Source organism: Canis aureus, chromosome 27 (genome assembly GCF_053574225.1).
Source record: "Canis aureus isolate CA01 chromosome 27, VMU_Caureus_v.1.0, whole genome shotgun sequence".
Taxonomy (NCBI): Eukaryota; Metazoa; Chordata; class Mammalia; order Carnivora; family Canidae; genus Canis; species Canis aureus.
In genome coordinates, this window is record NC_135637.1 from 22477814 (window position 1) to 22503167 (window position 25354).

General features: G+C 43.0%; 1 protein-coding gene and 2 long non-coding RNA genes across 3 annotated transcripts; 2 read left to right on the forward strand and 1 right to left on the reverse strand.

Annotated features, from left to right (window-relative positions):
• Positions 1-3761: 3761 nt before the first annotated feature.
• On the forward strand, positions 3762-11993 carry LOC144300052 (piwi-like protein 1). The gene is made up of 7 exons (XM_077876082.1): positions 3762-4749; positions 5253-5440; positions 5972-6044; positions 8175-8375; positions 8515-8618; positions 10707-10777; positions 11178-11993. Exons 2-7 carry the CDS (start codon positions 5412-5414, stop codon positions 11360-11362), a joined length of 663 nt encoding a protein of 220 aa, XP_077732208.1. The 5' UTR covers positions 3762-4749; positions 5253-5411; the 3' UTR covers positions 11363-11993.
• On the reverse strand, positions 9917-15779 carry LOC144300054 (uncharacterized). The gene is made up of 3 exons (XR_013366698.1): positions 15529-15779; positions 11895-12046; positions 9917-10151 (listed from the first exon to the last, which is right to left on the reverse strand). It is a non-coding gene; the product is annotated as an uncharacterized LOC144300054 (long non-coding RNA).
• LOC144300053 (uncharacterized) lies at positions 13953-25053 on the forward strand. The gene is made up of 5 exons (XR_013366697.1): positions 13953-14101; positions 19159-19287; positions 21616-21744; positions 24071-24199; positions 24981-25053. It is a non-coding gene; the product is annotated as an uncharacterized LOC144300053 (long non-coding RNA).
• Positions 25054-25354: the final 301 nt, after the last annotated feature.

A 25354-nucleotide genomic window follows, 5' to 3' on the forward strand; every position in this document is an offset into this window, starting at 1 on the left:
GGGTAAAGGATCTGAATTGACATTTCTCTGAAGAAAATATAAAAATGATCCATAATCACATGAAAAGATACTCAATGTTATTAGCCCTGAGGGAAATGCAGAGTAAAACCACAGTGAAATAGCACTTCATACCCACTAGGATGGCTAAAATTAAAAAAGCAGATACTAAATGTTGGCAAGGATGTGAAAAATCGGAATCAACCCTCAAACGTTGCTGGTATAAATGTGAAATGGTATGATCTCCTTGGAAAACAGTATGGCACTTCCTCAACATGCTAAATATAGTGTGGTCATATGATCCAGCAGTTCTATTGCTGGTTATGTACCCAAGAAAAATGAAAACTTATGGCCATTCATGTACCAATTTTGTAGACCTGACATCATTACTCATTATAGCTCAAGAGTGTAAACAACTTGAATGTTCATCCGCTGAAACAGATAAATAAAAACATAGCATATCTATAATGAGATATATTATTTGGCAATAAACAGGAATTAAGTACAAGTATATGCTATAGCAGGAATGAATCTCGAAAGACATTATGCTGAGTGGGAGAAGGCAGTCAGGAAGGGTCACATATCGTATGACTCAATTCCTATGAAACAGGACAGGTAGGCAAACGTATAGGATGGACTTTAAACTAGCAGTTATCTAAAGACTGGGGAAGTTGAGTGGACATGAGGAGTGACTGCTCGTGGTTGTGGTGTTTCTTTGGGTTGTGTTGAAGGGTGTACAACTCGGTGAATATATTAAATATAATAAAGCTGATCTATCCTGCAATTACCTGTAGTTTTTAAAGCCTATTAATTCTTGCCTGACCCCATACTATGAATACATTAGGAATAATACCATATATTGTGAATATTCCACAGGTATAACAACAAAACCTAGAGGGTGGATTCTATTAATTGGAAGAATAATCCCAGAACTAAATTTAAAAAATCAGGTGGTGCTGAAATCACCTTTGTAGACTACTACAGGGAGGTACGCAATCTTTTATTTCAGTATATCTAAGTATTTTTCTTATTTAATCAAATATGTCTCTTATATATAACTGATAGTCACATATGTTAGATCATAAGTCATAATCTATAGGGTATTATCACTTACATGAATTGTCCGTATTTGAGTACCTTGTATATAGGTGCTTGTATATATATGTTACATAATTAGAATGGCTCCAATATGACCTCTCTCGTGAGTTTTAGAAGTGGCAATGATAGTTTTAAACATGTTGATGGATTATTGGGTTGAAAATAAAATATGGCAAGATCTCAGATATGAAGACTTCACCTACGTAGAAGTCTCAGCTCTCTAGGACTTGGTTCAAAAAGAAAAAGTGAGCAATTACCATCAGAAATGATGTCACTTATGTGCTAAATCTCATAACTCATGAATTCCCTCAATCTTTATTCACAAAGAAACAAGTAAACTTTGTGAACGAAGGTGCACTGGGTGCTGAGGTTGGTTTTCTAGCTTCGGCAGATAATAGAGAATTCAAGGAGTTACAGATATTTATAGCAAACGGAAAGAACATAGAAAAGTATAAGCTGGGTTTTTTGCTAAATTATATTAGGAATCCAAAACCTAGCTACTTGGAAGCACTGAGGGTACACAGCCATTCAAGGGTATGGTGCTATTATGGTATCATCCCCACTTGTGCTCCACGCTTAGTACTTACTTGTTTAACCTGAAAGCATGTAATGAGTGCTCATTATACAACTTGGGTATACATTGGTAAGACTACTGAGTTCTCTGTTCTTAAGGAACTTGCATCCTTGTAGCAGGAAGAGAGATGGCAGACAAGAAGAAAGCATGTATTGGGGAAAATCTATGCAAATAATCAAGAGGTGTTATGGAGAATGTCTGGTGGCTTAGACTGCTGGTCATAGAAAGCTCTGAGTAGCTGGTATGTGACTGTCAGAAAGGAGCGAGCTGTGTGCAGATTGGTGAGAAGAATTGTCTCTTACACCACTTTCAGGATGGGCATGATGTATCCAGATCCCAAACAAAGCTAGAGTGTCCCGTCAAGAAATAAACCCAGTTGTGGGTGGGACGTGTACAGGGTTGCAGGATATGATGTCAGAGGAGGACGTGGGAGCCACATTGTATAAAGTTCTGTCCACCTACACGCATTGGATTTTACCGCTAAGTGACACTATACAGATAGATGAAATGGGGTACTTTATTTTATAGATGTGCGTCTAATGTACAGGGAATGCACTGTATGTGGGTAAAAAGGGAGGCAGGGACACCAGTGGGGAGGTGCTTAAGTCCATTTAGATCAGTGATAATGGTGACCTGGATTAGAAAGGGAATGGACGAGGCAGACGGGAGGACTTTTGATGGCTCAAATGTAGTGAGTAATGGTAAGAGGAGTCTCTGGCTTTATCTGAGGAAGTGAGTGGAGGCTGGCATCACTTATTGCAATGGGAGATTGTGTGTGAGGAGCTGGCTTGGGGATTGTTGGGTTGACATAGCCTCTGATGGAGTTGCAGACAGGGATATCAGGCTGATATTTGCTTGCTCATTCTCCAGATTTTACTTCAAAGGTCATTGGTTGAGACGACCTTTGAAATGACTTGGGTAGTCTTGGGATGTCCTGGGGGGAACTCAGTATAATAACAGATGGCAATCTAGTTGTGTTGTCATGAGATCTAGAAAACTCCTGAAATCCATAGATGAGCCCTTAAAAGGCAAGCACAATCCTGGCTTGCAGAAAAGCGTTCATAGTAATGCAAAGTGGGACAAGGAAATTCCTGTGGAGATGCAGAAGTTGGTGTTGTAGGAGATCCGTCTGGGATATCACAGGACAGCCATGAGAATTAAGTAGTGTGTTTCTCAAAGTTCTCGACAGAAAGAATAGCTTGTACAAAGGCTGTGCTAGTCTCAGTAGTGGGAGTGGTGATTGAGGCCCTAAAATGATGCCATGATTCTGCACACATGTATATACATATACTTGCACAAGCTCCTGCCTTAAGACTCTAGAAGCAGGGGAATGGAGGTGAATCCCAGCTGCCTTTCAAATAACTACAGAGAATTAAAAGTAGTAGTTCAGTTCCAGAGGTAAAGCGCCATGAACACTGGATTCGAAGTCTTCTTGTCTCTGGAACTCCTTTGACATTCTCAAGATACTTAACCAATCCTACCAGAATTCATGTGGCTAACTGGTGACTGATGAGGATCTCACTGATCAGCATGGAAGGATTTATGACAGACCATCACTTTATGTGGGAGAGGAAAGGCACTTTATTGTACAGGAATTGCAGCCTAGGGATAGGAGCTTCTGGATAGATGTCTTGGCAAATGCCTTTTCCTGCCGGAAAAGTTTCGATGATGCAGGAGGCATGTTTGGAATAGCTGTAGTATTGCAGCTGCAAGGAGTGACCAGGTTTGTCGTCCCCCATTAATGTGGGAATCCTCTTCAAAGTTCTTAATTACATCCTTAATTTTTTAAGGCAGTACTATAGTGAGAAATACATAATTCAAGGCTTGGTCCCGCATTTACCTATAGCAAGTTAAAGAAGCCTGGTGCAGTGACCCCAACACAATGTTTATGAGAGTCTTGTTCTCCTGGGCCATGTGTGCTTACAGGGAAAAAAGAGGTCATCCCTGGGACATCTAAATTAAGAGACTATTAAGAGTATCTTTAACGTGTTCTTAAACTTGGGGAAATAGTCTTCCTAGCACACCCCTGGACCTCTGTTAGTGATCCAGGCTTTTTTGTACCTATTTAGGTGACTTGACTAGCCTTTGCTGACAGTCACACCAGTGTTCTTTCTCACCTCTTTTGAGCAGCAGTAGAATACAGAGGTTACCGACCTAACTCAGCCACTGTTGATCAGCAAAGGCAAATGGAAAAAGAGCCAACAGGACGTACCCCATAAGCCTATAATGCTGGTTCCTGAGCTATGCTACCTGACAGGTACTTCAGATTTATGCAGTCCTCTTAGAAGACCACCCCTTTCAAGCCCCAGATGTTATGATGTAGAAGTACAGGCTTCTCACAGTACTCCATAATGACCCAGAGCTGTGTTCTCTCCGTTGGCTCTTCCTCTTCCAGATAAAACCATCAAGGCTTCTTCACATACATATTTATTCTTGCTTGTTTAGCTATATCTTCTTAACTTTTTAAGGGTCTATCAGTTAAAATGCTAAAAGATTACAGGGTGATGAGAGACTTGGCTCTTCATATGAGGTTGGATCCAGAAAAAAGGCAGCACGAATTACGGAAACTGATGAATACTATACAAATGTTAAGTCCTATTCTTCTCTGTATGTGTTTGTGTGTATGTCCTGAAGTTGAGACCCGTGCAGAACTCTTGATATCTCAGATTCTCCAACTAAAAAACAACAGGTTGGAAGAAAATGACCTCTTGTGGGAACAACTCTATTTGTTCCATCGATGCAAAGTTAGAGGAGGTCTGGAGGGGAAGAACAAAATAGAAAGACCCTAAGCACAAATGTGAGAGTAAGGACATGACTTCAAAGTACTAGAGACCCTCTCTCTGCAACATGTCAATACAGAAGACAAACAACAAGGCATCTTAGATTAAAGGAGAATTTTGCAAATGGATCATCACTTTTGCTTATTTCCTTTGGTTTGATTCTGTGGGAATATTTTTACTTTCAGAAATAGGGAGGTACGACGGGAACTTTGACTCTGGGGTTTGAAGTTTGATACCAACTTCTTGTCCGTCTCGAGAAGGATCTTGAAAGGAGTAAGAATTTTTCAAGGAAGAACAGTGGTAAGGCAGCTTCAAAATGGTCATGTTCTAGTTACTCATGTAGTCATTTGGGGCCAAATGAATAATAATGCAGAGGACCTAAGTCAGGTCAGTAACTCTCTGCTCTCTCTTCTTGGGCTGTTTGTCCTTTCTCTAGGGGAGAGCAAGCAGGTGTTCGATTAGAATGCATGTAACACCCTTGGCATATAGTAAACTCTATAGTTTACCTTGGTTAAAGGTAAACTTTAGTTTACCTTTGGTTAGTGTTGGTGGACATCTCTTATGGCAAAACAATCTGCCAAGTATATCCTTAAGAGTCAAATAGCTAGAATCCAAACAATCCAGAGTAACCCGTGATAGAATCCCAGTATTACTTACCACTATCTTAAGGAAAGAATATTTAATTCAGTTATGACCAAAGTTTAAAATTGTAACGTTTCAGTAGGAAGTAGCAAAAATTTGCAATAGAAAGGCTCTTTGTTGGTATTTCTTTAAAAACTGAAGTCTTATACTGTGTCTTCCAGTTTGACTCCCATCCACAGTTTGCAGATTGGTCGAGAGAGACCAGAAGTGGACCCTTACTCAATGTGAAGTCACTAGATCATTGGCTAATACTCTATCCTACGAGAAATTATGGAGCGGCTTCATCCTTAGTACAGAGTCTACGGAAAGTCACACCCACCATGGGCATAGCTATGAGAGAGGCAAAAATGTAAGTAGAGCTGAAATTAAGATCTATAACAACCGATCTTCAAATCAGAGGTAAAGTGGAGTCAGACGATATTAAATTATAGGAATTGGTCACTGTATTAAAACCATGGAGGTTTGTAAACAAAGTCTAATCTATTCCAATTAACTGTAAAATAGGCTTTGGGGATATATAGTTTGTGGCTATTGGGATACATGCTGAGGAAGCCAGAAATTGAACTTATTTTTGTTTTAAGAACAAACTTTCGGGGCACCTGGGTGGCTCAGTCAGTTAAGCATCTGACTCTTGGTTTTGGCTCAGATCGTGCTGGGTGCTCAGTGGAGAGTATGCTTAAGATTCACTCTGTCTGCCCCTCCCCTTATGTGTGTACGTGCACAAGCTCGCCCTCAAATAAGTAAATCTTTCACGACCATTAGTTAAAAGTAATTTTTTTTTAACATTATACCTTGTTTTTATGTGGTGCTCCATTGGCTGCATAAAACGTTTGTTACATATTTGCCTTTTGAATACAGATGATATATACTTATTTTCTAGGCTTGAAGTAAGTGATACAGTCCAGTCCTATACAACTGTCTTAGAAAATCATGTTTCCTCCAAAACACAGATGGTAAGTGTCTATTTGATAGCACTTCCTTTAAAAACAACAACAAAAAAAGATTTTATTTATTCATGAAAGTGACGGGAAGACAGGAGAGACAGGAGAGACAGAAGCAGGCTCCATGCAGGGAGCCTAATGTGGGACTCCAGGATCACACCCTGGGCCAAAGGCTGGCACTAAACCACTGAGCCACCCCGGCATCCCATTGACAGCAGCTTGCTGTCTTACTTTGTAGTGTTATAAATCTCATCTGTTTAATTTTGAGTGGTAGACACTCAAAATCTATCTCAAGTGCCCTTTCTTTGGCAGGGACTTGTCTTCAATTTCTGTCCTTTCCTGTCTCTGAGGCTGTCAGCCTGTTCATGGTCTCTGACCTTTCAACCATGTTCACTGGAGAGTGGGCAGACACTTTGGGAGAAAGTGGCCTCAATTGCTGAGATCACCTCTCTGGGTCCCTACTTCTTTCCTGTCTTAACCTAATAACTCTTTATGACCTTGTTAGACTGGCTGAGCCCCAAACAGGCACAGTCCCTGTGTTTTCATCAGTTTGAACAGCTCTTCTTAGGAGGAGACTGGCCTATGCTATTCCAGAAGCTGAAATTGTAGGATACGTTAGCTGATCACTCTCTGAATACTACTCAGAAATCATCACAGAAAAATTAGAATCTAGATTTTGCAATTGTACTTAAAAGCTTGACTTATTGAGCTATTGAAATATACATATATGTGTATATGTATATACATAAATTTATATACATATATATATATGTATATTTATATTTGTGTATATATATAAATAAATGGAGGTGTGTGTGTGTGTGTGTAATCTGTACCCAAAAGATTAGGTGCTTTAAGAAAAGCATATCTGAACCTTAATGCACTAAGCGCAGTGAACCAAAACAAAGTAGAATGAAATAAACAAAAAGCAGAAACTAAACAGAATGACAGATCGAAAGCAAGAAGTGTTAAAACTTGGTGTTGTCAAGATTGAAGAAAACAGTCTGAGGGAGGCTTGGCAACATTAAGAACAAGGAGAGTTCATGATTAACAGATTTGCTAGAGGTTAAAGAAATATCAGGAGATGGGGCACCTGGATGGCTCGCTCAGTCAATTAAGTGTCTGCCTTCAGTTCAGGTCATGATCCTCAGGTCCTGGGATCGAGTTCCACTTCAGGCTCCCTGCTCAGTGGGGAACCTGCCTCTTTCTCTCCTCCTGTGATAGCTCTCATTCTCACTCTCTATCAGATAAGTAAATTAAAAATCTTAAAAGAAAAAGTAGAATACCATGGGCCTAGGGTGACAGTAAGCCTGAAATGCAATCTTCAGAAAAAGAAACAGTGTGGTGAATTATAGGAAAAATAATTGCAGATGAAATGTAAAAAAAAAGTACAAAATGCATTTGATAGAATTCCACATTCATTCATGTGAAAAGAAAATTGTAAAATGAGAAAGGAATTTCCCTAGTCTGATTGAGGATTATCCCCAAAAAATCTTCCTAGAAGCATCATCATGTTAGAAATAATACATTGAGGATCTTCCATTATAGTTAGAAAGCAACCAAACAGTAATTGCTCTTTCTTATGATCCCATGTCCTGTTGGAGGTCTGAGCACGTGTTAGAAGTCTTGCCCTGCTGCCTGTACATCAGACAGTTTCCATAACTCCTGAGCTTATTTGCTTATCCCCACTAGTAAAATGGGGATACTAGTCTTGATCTCAGTAGGTTATTGAAGAATTAACTGAGTCAAGTACAATGCTTGGCAAGTGCTCTCACAGCACCCATCATGTAAGTGGTGACGTTCCTGATGATGGTACGTTTCAGTCTGTGCTTGTTAACCCTCTGTGTCAACTTCATGATGAACTCCTAGAAACAGAATAGCCAGGACGTAAAGACTTTGCAAGTGCAAGTGATTCATGCATATTGCCCGTGCCTGGCTCCTAGGCTCTTTCTTCTTCCATATGCTCACCTTCGCCATTATTGAATGGAATGGGATTCCAGACCCTTTACCCTCCTGGGCCAGCTGTGGATTGAATGAACAGACTCTGTTCCTCCACCTAGGTAGTTTGCTTGACGTGACATCCACTTCTCCCATTACTGTGGTTTCATGTCCTAGGTAGTCTTGTTGCTGCTTTATTTCAAGGTCCTTTGCGTGCTGTCCAGTGAAAAGAAAGACCTGTATGATGGCATAAAACAATACCTGTGTGTCAATTGTCCGACCCCAAGCCAGTGTGTCGTGGCACGGACCTTAGACAAACCCCAGACGCTGATGACCATTGTGACAAAGATTGCCCAGCAGATGAACTGCAAGATGGGAGGAGCCCTCCGGAAGGTGGAGACAGGAGTACGTTGGATTTCATTGCCTTCTCTTTATTTCACTTGTGTTCAGTGGAATTTAAGACTCAACCATCTTAAACGCAATTGCTTAATTGTGCTTCTATTGTGTTCTAACTCAATGTCTTACCTTTTTTTAAAAATTTCAGTTACAGAATGCGATGTTCATTGGTATTGACTGTTTCCATGATATTGTAAATCGGCGGAAGTCAGTTGCAGGCTTCGTGTCCAGCATCAATCAAGAATTGACGCAGTGAGTGGGCGTAGGCAGACATTGTGTAGATGGTAACTAGCTGTAGGCCAAAGAGGAGAGGTGGGCCTAACTAATGTTTGTTGACAAGGGCCATGGGCAGGGTATTCTCTCCCTCTTCTGGCAAAGTTATGCTCCAAATACATTTGATGTGGAAGGATCTATATCATTTTTCTGTTGCTGCTTAACAGATGATGACAAACATGGCAGCTTAAGAGGACACTCCTGTGTCTGCGTGTAGGTGTGTCAGGCAGCCATCAGGTTGGCCATGTTGGCCAAGCCACAACCTCCTCTGGAGGCTTGAGGTCCTATTGCAAGTGCACATATTGTGGCAGAATCTTTTTGTTTTGTTTTGTTTTGTTTTGTTTTTGTTTTTGGTAGATGAAGGACAGAGGTCCCCATTTCCTTGCTGGCTGCCAGCTACAGACCTGTCTCAGCTCCTGGGACTTCATCCATATTCCTTCTCGAATGCCCTGCTCCCCCAGAGCACACACTCCTTGTTCTGCTTCAAATCTCTCTTCCCCCTTCTGCTATCTTGCTTTTTCAGGGGGTTATGAAATTAGATAAGGTCCATCTGGAAAATCTCCCCTAAAGCCAACTGTGACATAGGACATAATCACAGGGGCGATACAATAGTCACAGATTCCAAGCGTTAGATTTCTGCTCACTGGGGGCTCTGATGATCAGTGAGTCTCCCCATTAACACATGGGGAAGGACTCAGGCCCCACATGGGGAAGACAGACCTAGGAATACAATCAGAATCCTATAGGTACAGGATCTGCTCTTCACAGATCTATATGTAATGGATCTGCCGAAGAAGATATGCTTCCATATCTCATGTTTCTCCCTTGCTTCAGGGATACTTTTGTTTTCTGTGCTTAGAGTAGAACCTACCTTCAAAAGAGTTTGCACATTCTTCAGTTTAGTTTCTTGAGCATTAGCACGTGTATGACCATCACCAGTCATTTTTATGCTTCCTGAGAATTGTGGCCCCCTAGGTATAATTACAGAGTATTCTTTAAGGGGGTCCATTTTTATTTTCATGAATGGCATCAATTATTCCAGTCTAGTTCCAGTTCTAGTTTAATATAATATTGGTTTGCTTTTTTGGTAGAAGGGCATGTGGAAAATAATGTTTCAATCATGGGAAGAAATTAAGCTCTCATTCAGTTCATTTTTTAATTTTTAATTCTTTTAAATTGGAGCTCAATTTGCCAACATATAACACCCAGTGCTCATCCTGCCAAGTGTCCTCCCAGTGCCCATCACCCAGTCACCCCAACCCCCACCCACCTCCCTTTCCACTACCCCCCATTTCCCAGAGTTAGGTGTCTCTCATGTTTTGTCACCCTCACTGAGATTTTCACTCATTTTCTCTCCTTTCCCTTTATTCCCTTTCATTAATTTTTATATTCCCCAAATGATTTCATTCAGTTCATGAATAATGTTGAAATCTTGCTTTTTGGCACAACATTTCCACTGCTCTGTTCTCAGCATTTGAACATACCATGATTTCATCTTGTAGACTGTAAATTCTGGAAAAGAAGCAGACAAATGTATTATATCATGTCAGGTCATTGTAATACTTTGAAGCAATTAAAAAAAAACAGGGTATAGAAACTTGAGACCAGTATTGCTTGATCTGTTGGGTAGTGGTCAAGTAAAAATTACTGCTCCAAAGCAACTGGTTCCCTCAAACCATGATTATGGATGAACCATTGTTTAAGACCTCAGCCTGAAAGCGGCAATCTCCAGTAACACTGGTTATTTATTTTGGGTGTCCACCATGAGACAGCAGTAGTCCTGCACATTGAAATGCATGTAATTTGTACCAATGTTAGTGAATGCTTCCATATTCCTATTTGTGTGCATTCACAATTTTAATGAATGCCTAGGGCACTGGAAGAGACCAATGCTTCGATATCGGCAGAGGCATCAAAGAATGGATTCCTGACTGTATCTTCAGCTACCCATAGTGACTCTCCCCTCCCCCCCCCACCACCAGAGGTTCTAGATTAACTCAGGATGAAAAATAAGGGAATTTTAAGACTCCCAAATCTCAAACTGACAGCTTATTTTTCTCCAAACAGGTGGTTCTCTCAGTGCATTTTCCAGGAGTCGGGTCAAGAGCTTGTGAACGGGCTTAAAACCTGCTTGGAAGGTTAGTGTCCCATCAAGATTGGTTGCCTGACTCCATCCGGTAGTTGTCTGCCAGCGGACACACTGTCCCCCCGGAGACGTCTGGCAATGCCTAGAGATGCGCTCTAGGATGGGATGGAGGTGGGATGGAGGTGCTACTGGCCTCCAACTAGCGGGTAGAGACCAGGCATGCTACAGAAGACAGCAACACCCATTCTGCCCCCACAAAGAATTATCTGGCTCAGAATTTCTGTAGTGGTGCTGTTGAGAAATGCTGAGCTCACGTGAAGACCAAAAGGCAGTGAATGTGTCCTGGAGGCTACAGGATTGAAAGAACATGAACCTAGAAGCTGTTACAAATAGCAGTGGCCAGTTGGTTCTGAGTTACGGCTTATTCACCCGTGTTTCTGGTTTCCTTCCAGCTGCCCTGAAGCTCTGGTGTAAACATAATCAGTTTCTACTACAGGAAACTGTGTATCGGGATGGAGTTGGGAATGCTCAGCTTCAAGCACTGATGGATCATGAAGTCCCACAGATTGAGTCCTCCTTGAAATCTGTGTACCCTAAAGACTCTGGGTATATAAATTGTAAAGTGCAGATTGTGTAAACTCTACATTTCAGTCTCTGAAAGGAATATCACAGTTATGATCTGTGAATTAAGAGAGAGAGCATGGCATAGAGGGCATCAGTTGCTGGATGGGGAATTCATTCTTTGACTTTCTGGTCCACACCCAAGTCAGAGGACAGAGCAGAACTAGAACGTTCCGGATTGTGTTCTCCCCATGGAACCCCCTAAGAACCTGTTCCTTTTTTTCTAATCTCCCTGCAAGCCTTGATGTAGGAGGGCTTGTTAAGCTCGGGTACTTATTAAAATCCATAAACACAGCCTGGTGATGGTTTGTGTTTAGTCAACTTCTTTATTCTGGAGTTTTGTAGGTCCTAGGGCTGGGGAATGCCTCTCCTCTGCCTCCTCTGCTTGTCACTGGGGCCTGGTTCCCACCACAGATAGAAGCAGCCCCAACCTTGTGAGGAAGTTCCTCCCCCTAAGATGTGAGTGGCTGTGAATAGAAACCTCTCTTACTGCTTAAGTCAGGCTCATGGAGCTAGGACAGTAAAGTTGGTGTGTGGGGGGACTATACCTCCCGCAGGTTCTTCTTAAGGAATCCTGTGTGTGTGGTGCTTCAAGTAGTTTGCGTGATCCTAAATAAAGCTGACTTTATTTGAAAAACAAACTTGAATTTTGGGGAATGACAGGTTCATGGACTAACCTCCTGAATCAGTTGGATTAGGCCTGTTAAAAAAAATAATAAATTTCAGATGGATGGAAGAAAGCGGAGTAGAGGTCCTCATGTCAGCTGGTCCCCCAAAATTAGCTACATAACTATCAAGCCATCCTGAACACCAATGAAATCAAGCCGAGTTGTAAGCAAGAATGGCTGAGTGTACAAATAGAAAAGTGAAAAAATGAAGCGGAGTATGGAGAAGTAAAACGGAAAGGGATATATTAGAGGATAATGGGTGGGGTGGGGGAGGGAGCACGTGTAAGCCAACTTTAGGAAAGTGAAAGTGCCCCCAGGTTCAAATCTGGGCCCTTAGAAGTGTGCTCCTCTAGAGATGTCCCTGCCTGAAAGGAACTCATTGGTGAAAGGGTGCAGAACCACAGGTCATTGCGGGGGGGGGGGGGTCTCAATATTCCTGGAGGCCAGAAAGCACTCAGGTGCCTGAGCCAGCAGAGTTCCCAAGTACTGGTTCAGATGAGCAAGCCTGCGAGAATGTTCAGTTTGTGGTGCCATCAACCACGATCCCCCGCCGGGCCAGGTGACCCCCGTCCACACTGGCCTGGAACACAGCCTCCACCTTCCTCTGGGAGAGGAAGAGTGGGTCAGCATTGGCCCGGTTGAACGTTCTCCTTGTGGGGGGCCAGCAACCACAGAAAGGGACACACCTCCCGTTCCTCCAGGAAGAGGCGGGGAGGGCAGGAGCGGCAAAGACTGCCTGAGGAAACCTAAACATTGCACATTTCTGCGTCCCCCCAGGTCCCCTAGGAGAGAATTGGAGTAGGCAGGCACCATCGGAGTCTGCAGATTGGTCAGTCACCACATCCCTCATCTCTGGGGCTGGAGATCAGGGTGTGGTCTTTTTGCCTCTCACTCCCCAAAAAGACATGAAAGGTTTCAGGGAACAAAACCCTCACAGAGCAAACAGCCTGGCCCCCTGACAAGGTCGGTGCAACACCACCCAGGCACACACACCTGAGAATCTGTGCAGCAGGCCCTTCCTGGGAGGATCAGCTGGAAGGACAGGTGACCAGCACATTTCCTGACCAAACAGAAGTGGAACCTCTAGCACTGGGGAACAGAGCACAGCAACTCAAGGTTTTCCTTGTATGATTCCGTTTTCTTTCAAGATACAGTCATCCTCTATTTTTTCCTTTATTCTCATCTCACCTAGTTTCTTGTTTTATCAAGTCTTCTTTTTGAAATCTTTCCTTTTTTAACTTGTATATTTTATTTATTTATTTATTTATTTATTTATTTATTTATTTAAACTTTTATATTTTAATGATGTATTTTATTTAAAAGATTTTATTTATTTATTCATGAGAGACACAGAGAGAGAGGCAGAGACACAGGCAGAGGGAGGAGCGGGCTCCATGCAGGGAGCTTGATGTGGGACTTGATCCTGGCACTCCAGGATCACGCCCTGGGCCAAAGGCAGGCACCAAACCGCTGAGCCACCCAGGCGCCCCTAATGACATATTTTAATATTACTTGAGAAATGGACAGAGCAAAGGGGCAGACGTTTCTCGAAAGAGGACCTACACGTGGCCAAAAGGCACGGGAAAGAATGCTCCACAACACCTGTGAACAGGAAAATACAAATCAAAAGCACAATGAAGTACCACGTTACACTGGTGAGAATGGCTAAATTTAACAACGAACGTTGGCAAGGATGTGGAGAAAGGGGAACCTTCCGGCCCTGCTGATGGGAAGGAAACTGGAGCAGCCACTCTGGAAAACAGTGCGAGGGTCCTCAGGCAGCTTAAAATAGAGTTTGCTATACAAACTCTACTTATCTAACACTTTGTGATACAAAGTGTCTCCTCTCAAATACCACCCTTGTCTCCCCAGATGCACCTCAGTCTACAGAGCAGAAGTTGGTTGCTGTGCAGCTGCATTCACTTTGAAAGCTTTATGAGGATGCCCGTTGCCATGGTGACGGGAAACACCTCTGACTTTCTTCCCACCTGTCACTCTTTGAGCTGAGTGAGTGAGAAGTGAGTAGGTGCTCAGCTCTCTACCTGGCGTCGTGACAATGGGCAATCTCAATTCTTTACTCTGCGATGGTATGTTCCTAAAGATCTTCTGAATGCTCTTTGCTACCAACTGGATGGTTAACTCTTTCTCCGACTATATTTCTCATTGTTTAGTTTCCTCTCCCCAAATTGTCATGCGGCGTTATACGTACGTGTTTTCGTTTGTTCTATTGCTCCATTTCTGTTTTTCGTTATTCTACCAAACTAACTGCCTTGAATATTGTGCCTCCGTTTTGAAAAAATGTCTTACTCCCTATTATATCCTGCAGCCCTCATTTGTCATCACAAAGGACCTCACAGGGGGAAATATGGCCACGTCTATTTTCAGGTTTCGTTAGTGTCCAAAATTACACATTCAAAGTATTCATTTCAGAAATTAAGTGCAAATCCAGAAAGGTTGATATGGAGGATACTTGTCATTGTTTTATCAATGCTTTACAATGTCTTCCTTGCGTTTTTTCCCAAAATGGGGATCGAGTTCCGTATTTGCAGGGGCACGTTGCTACCTTCATCTGAATGGTTGCCCAAAAGTCCCCCTGTGAATATGAATGTCTCTGATTCCATTTATGCCCCAAACACATATTTCCTGTTACCCTTTGGGCATTTTCCAAAATTACACTTTATAGAGATATCAATTTTATGCTATCCCTCATCCCATTCCTCCCCTCTTAAGGTGTAAGCATGGTGAATATATGATATTATTCTCAGGTGTGCAACAAATAGCCAGTCTTTCTACTTGCGTGGATAATTGGTTAATAAACTAATGACTGAGAGATAACCATGTAAACACTTATTAGTCATTCTCAAAGAAAAATAGGTGATGCACACAGTTGAGTAGAGAAAGTAAATTTTACAGATGTGGAGAATGGCAAGCGTTTGCACTTAGGAATGTCGCTTGAAAACAAAGAGACTTCATTAGAGTTGTTTTCATATAACGTCTTACTCAGTTCTCCTAAACTGCCCTCCAGAACTCTGTCCAAAAGCTAAGCTGTGGTTTATCCGAGGACATGCCAAGGGTCACCAGGCACTGTTTTGAGGCACGTATATTAGTGTGAGGAATAATTAATGCACAGTGACCTTGTCTCACACGTTTTAAAACACAAGAGTTGATACTAGTGACTCTACTTTCCTGCACACTACTATGCATCACATTTGATGTGCTGATCATGACTCAGGAATTGGAACGTCGTGCAGGATAGTCAGGATAGATCAAGGGTCCCAAGAGTATATTCAGGGAGGAAGCAAATAGCTTTTTTTTTTTCAAGGCCTCCAATTCTGTGAATACTAAATGGTGTTAAGGTAAAATACTTGTATTTAGGCAAAGCCAGTTTGCGTTACAAGGCAATGGTCTGGGAAGTCAGATTCCCAGGGTTCAATCTAGCTCTGGAACTTGGGAAACGTGAGATGTCAGACAGGATATTTAGCTTCTACTTAACCTTCCTGATCACTATCCATACCTTTATTCATTCAATGCTCATCAAACACATATGTGATGTTTTGTTGACACTCCCTCCTCCTCAGGTGGGGAAACAGAGACACAGTGATGAAGTTCATGAACTCCGAATTAAGGAGCCAGGATATGAATCCAAGCTTAGAGTCCAAAACTCATATTCTAATTAGTGAACTAAACTGCAATGATGACTCAGGCATGGAGTTATTGGTTACTGTGCAAAGGATCTTTAGCGTCTGTGTGTATGTCAGGAAGGACCTGTTGTGCCAAGGGAAATCCCAGCACTGTCTACCATTATGAGGTCACCTCCGTGGTTACATAGCCCAGGGAAGCTCTTGAGCCATAGTGGTAAAGATCTTGCCATAATCACTAGTAGGAAAAGGACATAGGAGGCTGGTCAATTCCAAGTCATAGTTCTGGTCAGTTAAAGCATGATTATGGTCAGCATAAAGCTATGATAGTGGTAGGTGCAAAGCCATGGTTGTGGTCGGTTTGCAGATTCTGAGGGTTTGGAGGCACCATTAGATAACCTGGTCTAAGTCTGTCAGTGCTGAGCACGTGACCTCGATCCGCTGAGAATCGAGGACTTTCTTTCATGGTATGTGATGGCATTGTCTGTATGATGAGCGCTAGTAATGGTGAAATGAGAGCCTACCCCTGGGACAATGAAGATCAGACTCAAGGGCCAGGTTATGGTTAGCTTGGTATCCATTCCCCGCTCATTGCTATTTGCTTGTACAGCTGAGATACAGAGCTGACCAGTGCCCGGCCATCAGTGTCATGGCATGGTCTGACCTCAGGCCGTGGCACACATACAATAAGAATTGGAAGCAGAGTGGAGACTGCCCGGCTGGCTCATTAGTGGAGAATGCAACTCTTGATCTAGAGTCATGTGTCTAGTCTATGTTGGGCATGCAGCCTTCCTAAGGGAAAAAAAAGTGATAAGACACATGTGGTAGTATGTCTGATAACACATTCACCCTGAGGCCTAAAACATGCTTGAATGTCATGAATTCACAATAACTGTTCAACATGTTTGGTCAGTTGAAGAGAAGAAGCTACTTCTTGGCAGAGCCCTCATGGGACAGTATGTTTGGAAAATCCTGGGTTCTGAGTCAGCTTGGGAGAAGTCCACTGGTCACTGAGGGCGAGTCCACTGGTGCCCAGGAAGGCTTCATGGGAACCAGATGGCAGTGTGAGCACTGGGGGAGGATGACCACAGTTGGGCTTCCCGTTGCCATTTCCAAGAGCTTGACTTGGGGGCAACTGCTTTGTGTTTTGGGTCAGGGATTGAAACCGGGAGGTGGATGACTCCGTTAGGATGTGAACTTTACTCTTGGCTCAGGCAGTCCCCCTTGTTGTGGAATGTCTTGCACAGGGAACTTAGGGCAGGAGGATTTGAGAAAGAGACTGAGGCAGCCCTTGGTTCAGGGGATCAGAGCATGATCTCCGGGACCCTAGGCAGATCTGAAGTGTTCAGGGAACTCTCTCCCCAGGGAACCAACTCACGTCCTGTCTCGGACCCCTTCCTCATCAGTATTGTAACTTTTGGCAAGTCATCAACACTATGCACTGCGTTCTCAATGACTATGTTGTTCTGTTTTGCATATTGTCTCATCAAAAGAAAGGTATGTCCCCACACAGTGTCTGCTAGCGAATTTCTTGTTCTTTGACAGTAAGTGCATTTGATATCCTCTAATCTCTTCCTGATTTCAAGCATATAATACAGCGTTGCTTATGACAGGCCCTTGGTTGCAGATAGAATTCCAGAACACGTTGAATTTGTATCATTGAAGCTTTGTATCCGACCAGCAACATTTCCCCCTTTGTCCCTCCTTCTAGCTCCTATTCTCTTTCCTGCTGCTGTGTGTTGACCGTGCCAGTGCACATATAAGTGCCATCATGCAGTATTTGATTTACATGGCCATGCATGTCATCACAATTCTTGAGATTTCCTTCCTCTTACCTTGCGATAATATTTCATTGTAGAGATAGACTAATCTTTTTATCCTTTTGTTCATCAATGGACGTGAAATCATTGCTTTTTTCTTGGGTGTGCTGAAAGGTGCTGCAGACACTGCACAAAATCTCTGCAAAATTCAGCTTTCAATATTTTGTGAACTATTTGCCAAAACTCAGATTTCTAGAATATACATCAGACCTTTTTAAATACCTGGAGGGGTGAGACTCCATATTGTGTTTCATTGTAAATTTAGCAGATTATATTCTCAGTCAGGAACCATAAGCATATGGCAACTCCAGGCCTTTCTGCACGGCATGCTGACTCAGGTTGCTCTGCAAGGCAAATGACCAGTAATAAGATCAAAGTTTGACCTCTGATAAGGTTATCACTCATCTTCAATGCTCTTCTAACAGCTGCACCAGTTCACATTCCCACGTACAGTACAAGAGGGTTCGCTTTGTCCGCATCCTCTCCAACATTTGTGGTTTCCTGTCTTGTGACTTTTCCCCATTCACACTGGTGTGAGGTGGTATCTCATTGTGGTATGGATCTGTAGTTCCCTGATGACCAGCGATGCGGGGCATGTTCTCATGTGCTTGTTGGCCGTGTCTCTGTCTTCTCTGTGAAATTTCTGTGAGTGTCTTTTGCCGGTTTCATGATTGGATTGTTTGTTTCTTTGCTCTAGAGTTGAATACGTCCTTTATAGATATTGGACACTAGCCCTTTATCTCAGAGATCGTTTGCAAATACCTTCTCCCGTTCTGTAGGTTGTCCTTTACTTTTGTGGACTGTTTCTTTTGCTGTGCAGAAGCTTTCGATCTGGGTGAAGTCCCAATAATTCCTTCTTGCTTTTGTTTCTCTTGCCTTCGCCAATGTATCTTGCGAGATGTTGCTGTGGCCAAGTTGAAAAAGGGTGTTGCCTCTGTTCACCTCTAGGATTTGGATGGATTCTTGTCTCACATTTAGATCTTTCATCCTTTTTGAGTTTATCTTTGTGTGTGGTGTCAGAGAATGGTCTAGGTTCCTTCTTCTGCATGTGGGTGTCCAATGTTCCCAGCACCATTTATTGAAGAGACTGTCTTTTTTCCAGGGATAGTCTTTCCTGCTTTCTCGAATATTAGTTGACCATAAAGTTGAGGGTCCACTTCTGGATTTGCTATTTGGTTCCATTGATCTATGGGTCTGTTTTTGTGCCACTACCACACTGTCTTGATGGCCACGGCTTTGTAGTACAACCTGAAATCTGACATTGTGATGCCCCCAGCTGTGGTCTTCGTTTTGAATAGTCCCCTGGCTCTTTGGGGTCTTTTCCGGTTCCACACTTGAATCCTAAGATGGTTTGTTCCAGATCTCTGAAGAAAGTCCATGGCATTTTGATAGGGATTGCATGAAATGTGTAAATTGCCCTGGGTAGCAGGGACATTTTCACAATATTAATTCTTCCTATCTATGAGCATGGAACATTTTTCCTTCCCTTTATGCCTTCCTCGATTTCTTTCAGGAACGTTCTGTGGTGTTTAGGGTACAGATCCTTTACCTCTTTGGTTAGGTTTATTCCTAGGTAGCTTATGCTATTGGGTGCAATTGTAAATGGGACTCACTGCTTAATTTTCAAGGCTCTTCTAACAACAACCTGTCAGTCAACAGCTCTTTCTATGTCCTTTTTTTTCCCAGGATCTGCTATGGAAACAACACAACCAGAACCTAGCAGAAAACCTGGGGACACCTGCCCAGGAATGCAGATTAGACTATTAAACATCTGCTGCGGCTTACAAGTAGAACTATCACTCGAACCATCAAAAGGTAACATGAAAATTGATTCATTAAATAGCCTCAAGAAATCTTGTCCTAGGGGCACCTGGGTGTTTCTGTCAGCTAAGTTTCTGCCTCCTGGTTTTCAGCTCTGGTCATGACCTCAAGGTCATCAGATTCACCCATATTCAGCATGGAGCCTGCTTTGTACTCTTTCTTCCTTTCCCTCTGCCCCTCTCCTCCTTACACTTGCTCTTTTGCTCTCTCGACACAAACAAAACAGAATCATTATTCAGTTTTGCTCGGGGTGCCATTGTAAAGACAAACCTCCTAAGCTGTATTCTTTATGTTTCATGTGTCCACATCTTAATTTAAAAGGTCAGTCATTAGTTTGTGGTCAAAATAGTGAAATCGCATTGAGAACTCTAATTTGGTCAGATTTAATGGGAGGGGTTGTGAAGATAACATTTGGACATACTAGTCCGTGTTAAATATTAGCAAAATGTTTTCTGTTTCTACATTTTTTTATTGGAGTTCAATTTGCCAGCATATAGCATATGCTCAGTGCTCATCCCGCCAAGTGCCCCCATCCGTGCCCATCACCAGGTCGCCTCAACCGCCCACCCACCATCGCTTCCATTACCCCTTATTCAGTTCCCAGAGTTCGGTGTGTCTCCTGTTTTGTCACCCTCACTGATATTTTCCCTCCCTTTCTCCATTCCCTTTATTCCCTTTCACCAGTTTTTATATTCCCCAAATGAATGAGACCATATCAAGCGTGTCCTTTTCCGATGGACTTATTTCACTCAGCGTATGTCCCTCCAGGTCCGTCCACGTCGGATCAAATGGTGGGTATTTGTCGTCGCTCATGGCTGAGGAATAATTCCGTTGTAGCCGTGGACCACATCTTCTTTATCCCTTCATCTCTCGATGGACCCCGAGCTCCTTCCACAGTTTGCCTACTGTGGACGTTGCTGCCATAAACAGCGGAGTGAAGGTGTCCCCGCATTTTTCCGCATCTGCAGCTTTGGGGTGAATCCCCAGCAGTGCAAAGGCTGGGCCATAGGGAAGATCTGTTTTTAACTCTTTGAGGAACCTACACACACGTTTCCAGAGTGGCTTCACCAGTTCACATTCCCACCTACATTGCAAGAGGGATCCCGTTTGTCCGCATCCTCTCCAACATTTGTGGTTTCCTGTCTTGTGACTTTTCTCCATTCCCACTGGTGTGAGGTGGTATCTCATGGGGGTTTGGATCTGTAGATCCCTGATGTCCAGTGATGCGGGGATGTTCTCATGTGCTTTTGGCCGTGTCTCTGTCTTCCCCTGTGAGATTTCTGTTCGGGTCTTTTGCCCATTTCACGATCGGATTGTTTGTTCCTTTGCTCTTGAGTTGAATATGTTCTTTATAGATCTTGGACACTAGCCCTTTGTCTGAGAGGTCGTTTATAAGGATCTTTTTCCCGTTCTGTAGGTTGTCTTTTATTTTTGTGGACTGTTTCTTTTGCTGTGCAGAAGCTTTCGATCTGGGTGAAGTCCCAGTAATTCCTTGTTGCTGTTGTTTCTCTTGCCTTCGTGGATGTATCTTGCGAGATGTTGCTGTGGCCAATTTAAAATGGGTGTTGCCTCTGTTTGCCTCTAGGATTTGGGTGGATTCTTGTCTCACATTTAGATCTTTCATCCTTTTTGAGTTTATTTTTGTGTGTGGTGTCAGAGTATGCTCTAGGTTCCTTCTTCTGCATGTGGATGTCCAATGTTCCCAGCACCATTTATTGAAGAGACTGTCTTTTTTCCAGGGATAGTCTTTCCTGCTTTCTCGAATATTAGTTGACCATAAAGTTGAGGGTCCACTTCTGGATTCACTATTCGGTTCCATTGATCTATGGGTCTGTTTTTGTGCCACTACCACACTGTCTTGATGGCCACAGTTGTGTAGTACAACCTGAAATCTGGCATTGTGATGCCCCCAGCTGTGGTCTTCGTTTTGAATAGTCCCCTGGCTCTTTGGGGTCTTTTCCGGTTCCACACTTGAATCCTAAGATGGTTTGTTCCAGATCTCTGAAGAAAGTCCATGGCATTTTGATAGGGATTGCATGAAATGTGTAAATTGCCCTGGGTACATGAACATTTTCACAATATTAATTCTTCCTATCCATGAGCATGGAACATTTTTCCTTCTCTTTATGCCTTCCTCGATTTCTATCAGGAACGTTCTGTGGTGTTTACGGTACAAATCCTTTACCTCTTTGGTTAGGTTTATTCCTAGGTAGCTTATGCTTTGGGGTGCAATTGTAAGTGGGATTGACTCCTTAATTTTCGAGGCTCTTCTAACAACAACCTGTCACTCAACAGCTCTGTCTATGTCCATTTATTTCCCAGGATCTGCTGTGAACATAACACAACCAGAACCCAGAGGACAACCTGGGGACACCTGCCCTGCAACACAAACAAAAATTCTTCCCATCTTCCGTTACAGAAAAGTTCAGCCAACGGATCAGAGCCCAGAGGGTAACATGAAAATTGATTCATTAAATAGCCTCAAGAAATCTTGTCCTAAGGGCACCTGGGTGTTTCTGTCAGCTAAGTTTCTCCCTCCTGGTTTTCAGCTCTGGTCATGACCTCAAGGTCATCAGATTCACCCATATTCAGCATGGAGCCTGCTTTGTACTCTCTCTTCCTTTCCCTCTGCCCCTCTCCTCCTTACACTTGCTCTTTTGCTGTCTCCACACACGCAACACAGAATCATTAGTCAGTTTTCCTCGGGGTGCCATAGTAAAGACAAACCTCCTAAGCCGTATTCTTTGTTTCATGTGTCCACATCTTAATTTAAAAGGTCAGTCATTAGTTTGTGGCCAAAATAGTGAAATCGCATTGAGAACTCTAATTTGGTCAGTTTTAATGGGAAGGGTTGTGAAGATAACATTTGGACATACTAGTCCATGTTAAATATTAGAAAATGTTTTCTGTTTTTACATTTTTTTATTGGAGTTCAATTTGCCAGTATATAGCATAACACCCAGTGCTCATCCCGCCAGGTGCCCCCATCAGTTCCCTTCTCCCAGTCATCCCAACCACCTGCGCAGCACCCCTTCCACTACCCCTTGTTCAGTTCCCAGAGTTTGGTGTGTCTCCTGTTTTGTCACCCTCACTGATATTTTCCCTCATTTCGCCATTCCCTTTATTCCCTTTCACCAGTTTTTATATTCCCCAAATAAATGAGACCATATCAAGTTTGTCCTTTTCTGATGGACTTATTTCACTCAGCGTAAGTCCCTCCAGGTCTGTCCATGTCAGATCAAATGGTGGGTATTTGTCGTCTCTCATGGCTGAGGAATAATTCCATTGTAGCCGTGGACCACATCTTCTTTATCCCTTCATCTCTCGATGGATCCCTACGCTCCTTCCACAGTTTGCCTACTGTGGACGTTGCTGCCATAAACAGCGGGGTGCAGGTGTCCCCGCATTTCACCGCATCTGCAGCTTTGGGGTGAATCCCCAGCAGTGCAAAGGCTGGGCCATAGGGAAGATCTGTTTTTAACTCTTTGAGGAACCTCCACACAGGTTTCCAGAGTGGCTGCACCAGTTCACATTCCCACCTACATTGCAAGAGGGTTCCCCTTTGTCCGCATCCTCTCCAACATTTGTGGTTTCCTGTCTTGTGACTTTTCCCATTCCCACTGGTGTGAGGTGGTATCTCATGGGGGTTTGGATCTGTAGTTCCCTGATGACCAGCGATGCGGGGATGTTCTATTGTGCTTGTTGGCCGTGTATCTGCCTTCCCCTGTGAGATTTCTGTTCGGGTCTTTTGCTCGTTTAACGATCGGATTGTTTGTTCCTTTGCTCTTGAGTTGAATATGTTCTTTATAGATCTTGGACACTAGCCCTTTGTCTGAGAGGTCGTTTGCAAGGCTCTTTTTCCCGTTCTGTAGGTTGTCTTTTATTTTTGTGGACTGTTTCTTTTGCTGTGCAGAAGCTTTCGATCTGGGTGAAGTCCCAGTAATTCCTTGTTGCTGTTGTTTCTCTTGCCTTCGCGGATGTATCTTGCGAGATGTTGCTGTGGCCAAGTTGAAAAAGGGTGTTACCTCTGTTCACCTCTAAGATTTGGATGGATTCTTGTCTCACATTTAGATCTTTCATCCTTTTTGAGTTTATTTTTGTGTGTGGTGTCAGAGTATGCTCTAGGTTCCTTCTTCTGCATGTGGATGTCCAATGTTCCCAGCACCATTTATTGAAGAGACTGTCTTTTTTCCATGGATCGTCTTTCCTACTTTCTCGAAGATTAGTTGACCATAAAGTTGAGGGTCCACTTCTGGATTTGCTATTTGGTTCCATTGATCTATGGGTCTGTTTTTGTGCCACTACCACACTGTCTTGATGGCCACAGCTGTGTAGTACAACCTGAAATCTGACATTGTGATGCCCCCAGCTGTGGTCTTCGTTTTGAATAGTCCCCTGGCTCTTTGGGGTCTTTTCCGGTTCCACACTAATCTTAAGATGGTTTGTTCCAACTCTCTGAAGAAAGTCCATGGTATTTTGATAGGGATTGCATGAAATGTGTAAATTGCCCTGGGTAGCATGGACATTTTCACAATATTAATTCTTCCTATCCATGAGCATGGAACATTTTTCCTTCTCTTTATGCCTTCCTCGATTTCTTTCAGGAACGTCCTGTGGTGTTTAGGGTACAGATCCTTTACCACTTTAGTTAGGTTTATTCCTAGGTAGCTTATGCTTTTGGGTACAATTGTAAATGGGATTGACTCCTTAAATTTCGAGGCTCTTCAAACAACAATATGTCAGTCAACAGCTCTTTCTCTGTCCATTTATTTCACAGGATCTGCGGTGGAAACAAATAAACAAAAATTGAGTGGACAACCTGGAGACACCTGCCCTGAAAAACGGCTGAAAATATTCACAATATACCGCAGCAAGGAACTTGAATCATCATCAGATATCCGAGAGGGTAACATGAAAATTGATTCATTAAATATCCTCAAGAAATATTGTCCTAAGGACACCTGGGTGTTTCTGTCAGCTAAGTTTCTGCCTCCTGGTTTTCAGCTCTGGTCATGACCTCAAGGTCATCAGATTCACCCATATTCAGCATGGAGCCTGCTTTGTACTCTCTCTTCCTTTCCCTCTGCCCTCTCCTCCTTACACTTGCTCTTTTGCTCTCTCCACACACGCAACACAGAATCATTAGTCAGTTTTGCCGGGGTGCCATAGTAAAGACAAATCTCCTAAGCCGTATTCTTTGTTTCATGTGTCCACATCTTAATTTAAAAGGTCAGTCATTAGTTTGTGGTCAAAATAGTGAAATCGCATTGAGAACTCTAATTTGGTCAGTTTTAATGTGAGGGGTTGTGAAGATAACATTTGGACATACTAGTCCATGTTAAATATTAGAAAATGTTTTCTGTTTTTACATTTTTTTATTGGAGTTCAATTTGCCAGTATATAGCATAACACCCAGTGCTCATCCCGCCAGGTGCCCCCATCAGTTCCCTTCTCCCAGTCATCCCAACCACCTGCGCAGCACCCCTTCCACTACCCCTTGTTCAGTTCCCAGAGTTTGGTGTGTCTCCTGTTTTGTCACCCTCACTGATATTTTCCCTCATTTCACCATTCCCTTTATTCCCTTTCACCAGTTTTTATATTCCCCAAATGAATGAGACCATATCAAGTTTGTCCTTTTCTTTTTTTTTTTATTTATTTATTTATTTATTTTTATTTATTCATGATAGGCACACAGTGAGAGAGAGAGAGGCAGAGACACAGGCAGAGGGAGAAGCAGGCTCCATGCACCGGGAGCCCGACGTGGGATCCGATCCCGGGTCTCCAGGATCGCGCCCTGGGCCAAAGGCAGGCGCCAAACCGCTGCGCCACCCAGGGATCCCAGTTTGTCCTTTTCTGATGGACTTATTTCACTCAGCGTAAGTCCCTCCAGGTCTGTCCATGTCGGATCAAATGGTGGGTATTTGTCGTCTCTCATGGCTGAGGAATAATTCCGTTGTAGCCGTGGACCACATCTTCTTTATCCCTTCATCTCTCGATGGATCCCTACGCTCCTTCCACAGTTTGCCTACTGTGGACGTTGCTGCCATAAACAGCGGGGTGC

Coding starts and splice junctions, on each gene's coding strand:
- LOC144300052 (XM_077876082.1), top strand. CDS start 5,412: ATGGGCATAGCTATGAGAGAGGCAAAAAT. Junction 5,441..5,971: donor GCTATGAGAGAGGCAAAAAT/GTAAGTAGAGCT, acceptor CTTATTTTCTAG/GCTTGAAGTAAGTGATACAG. Junction 8,619..10,706: donor ATCAATCAAGAATTGACGCA/GTGAGTGGGCGT, acceptor TTCTCCAAACAG/GTGGTTCTCTCAGTGCATTT.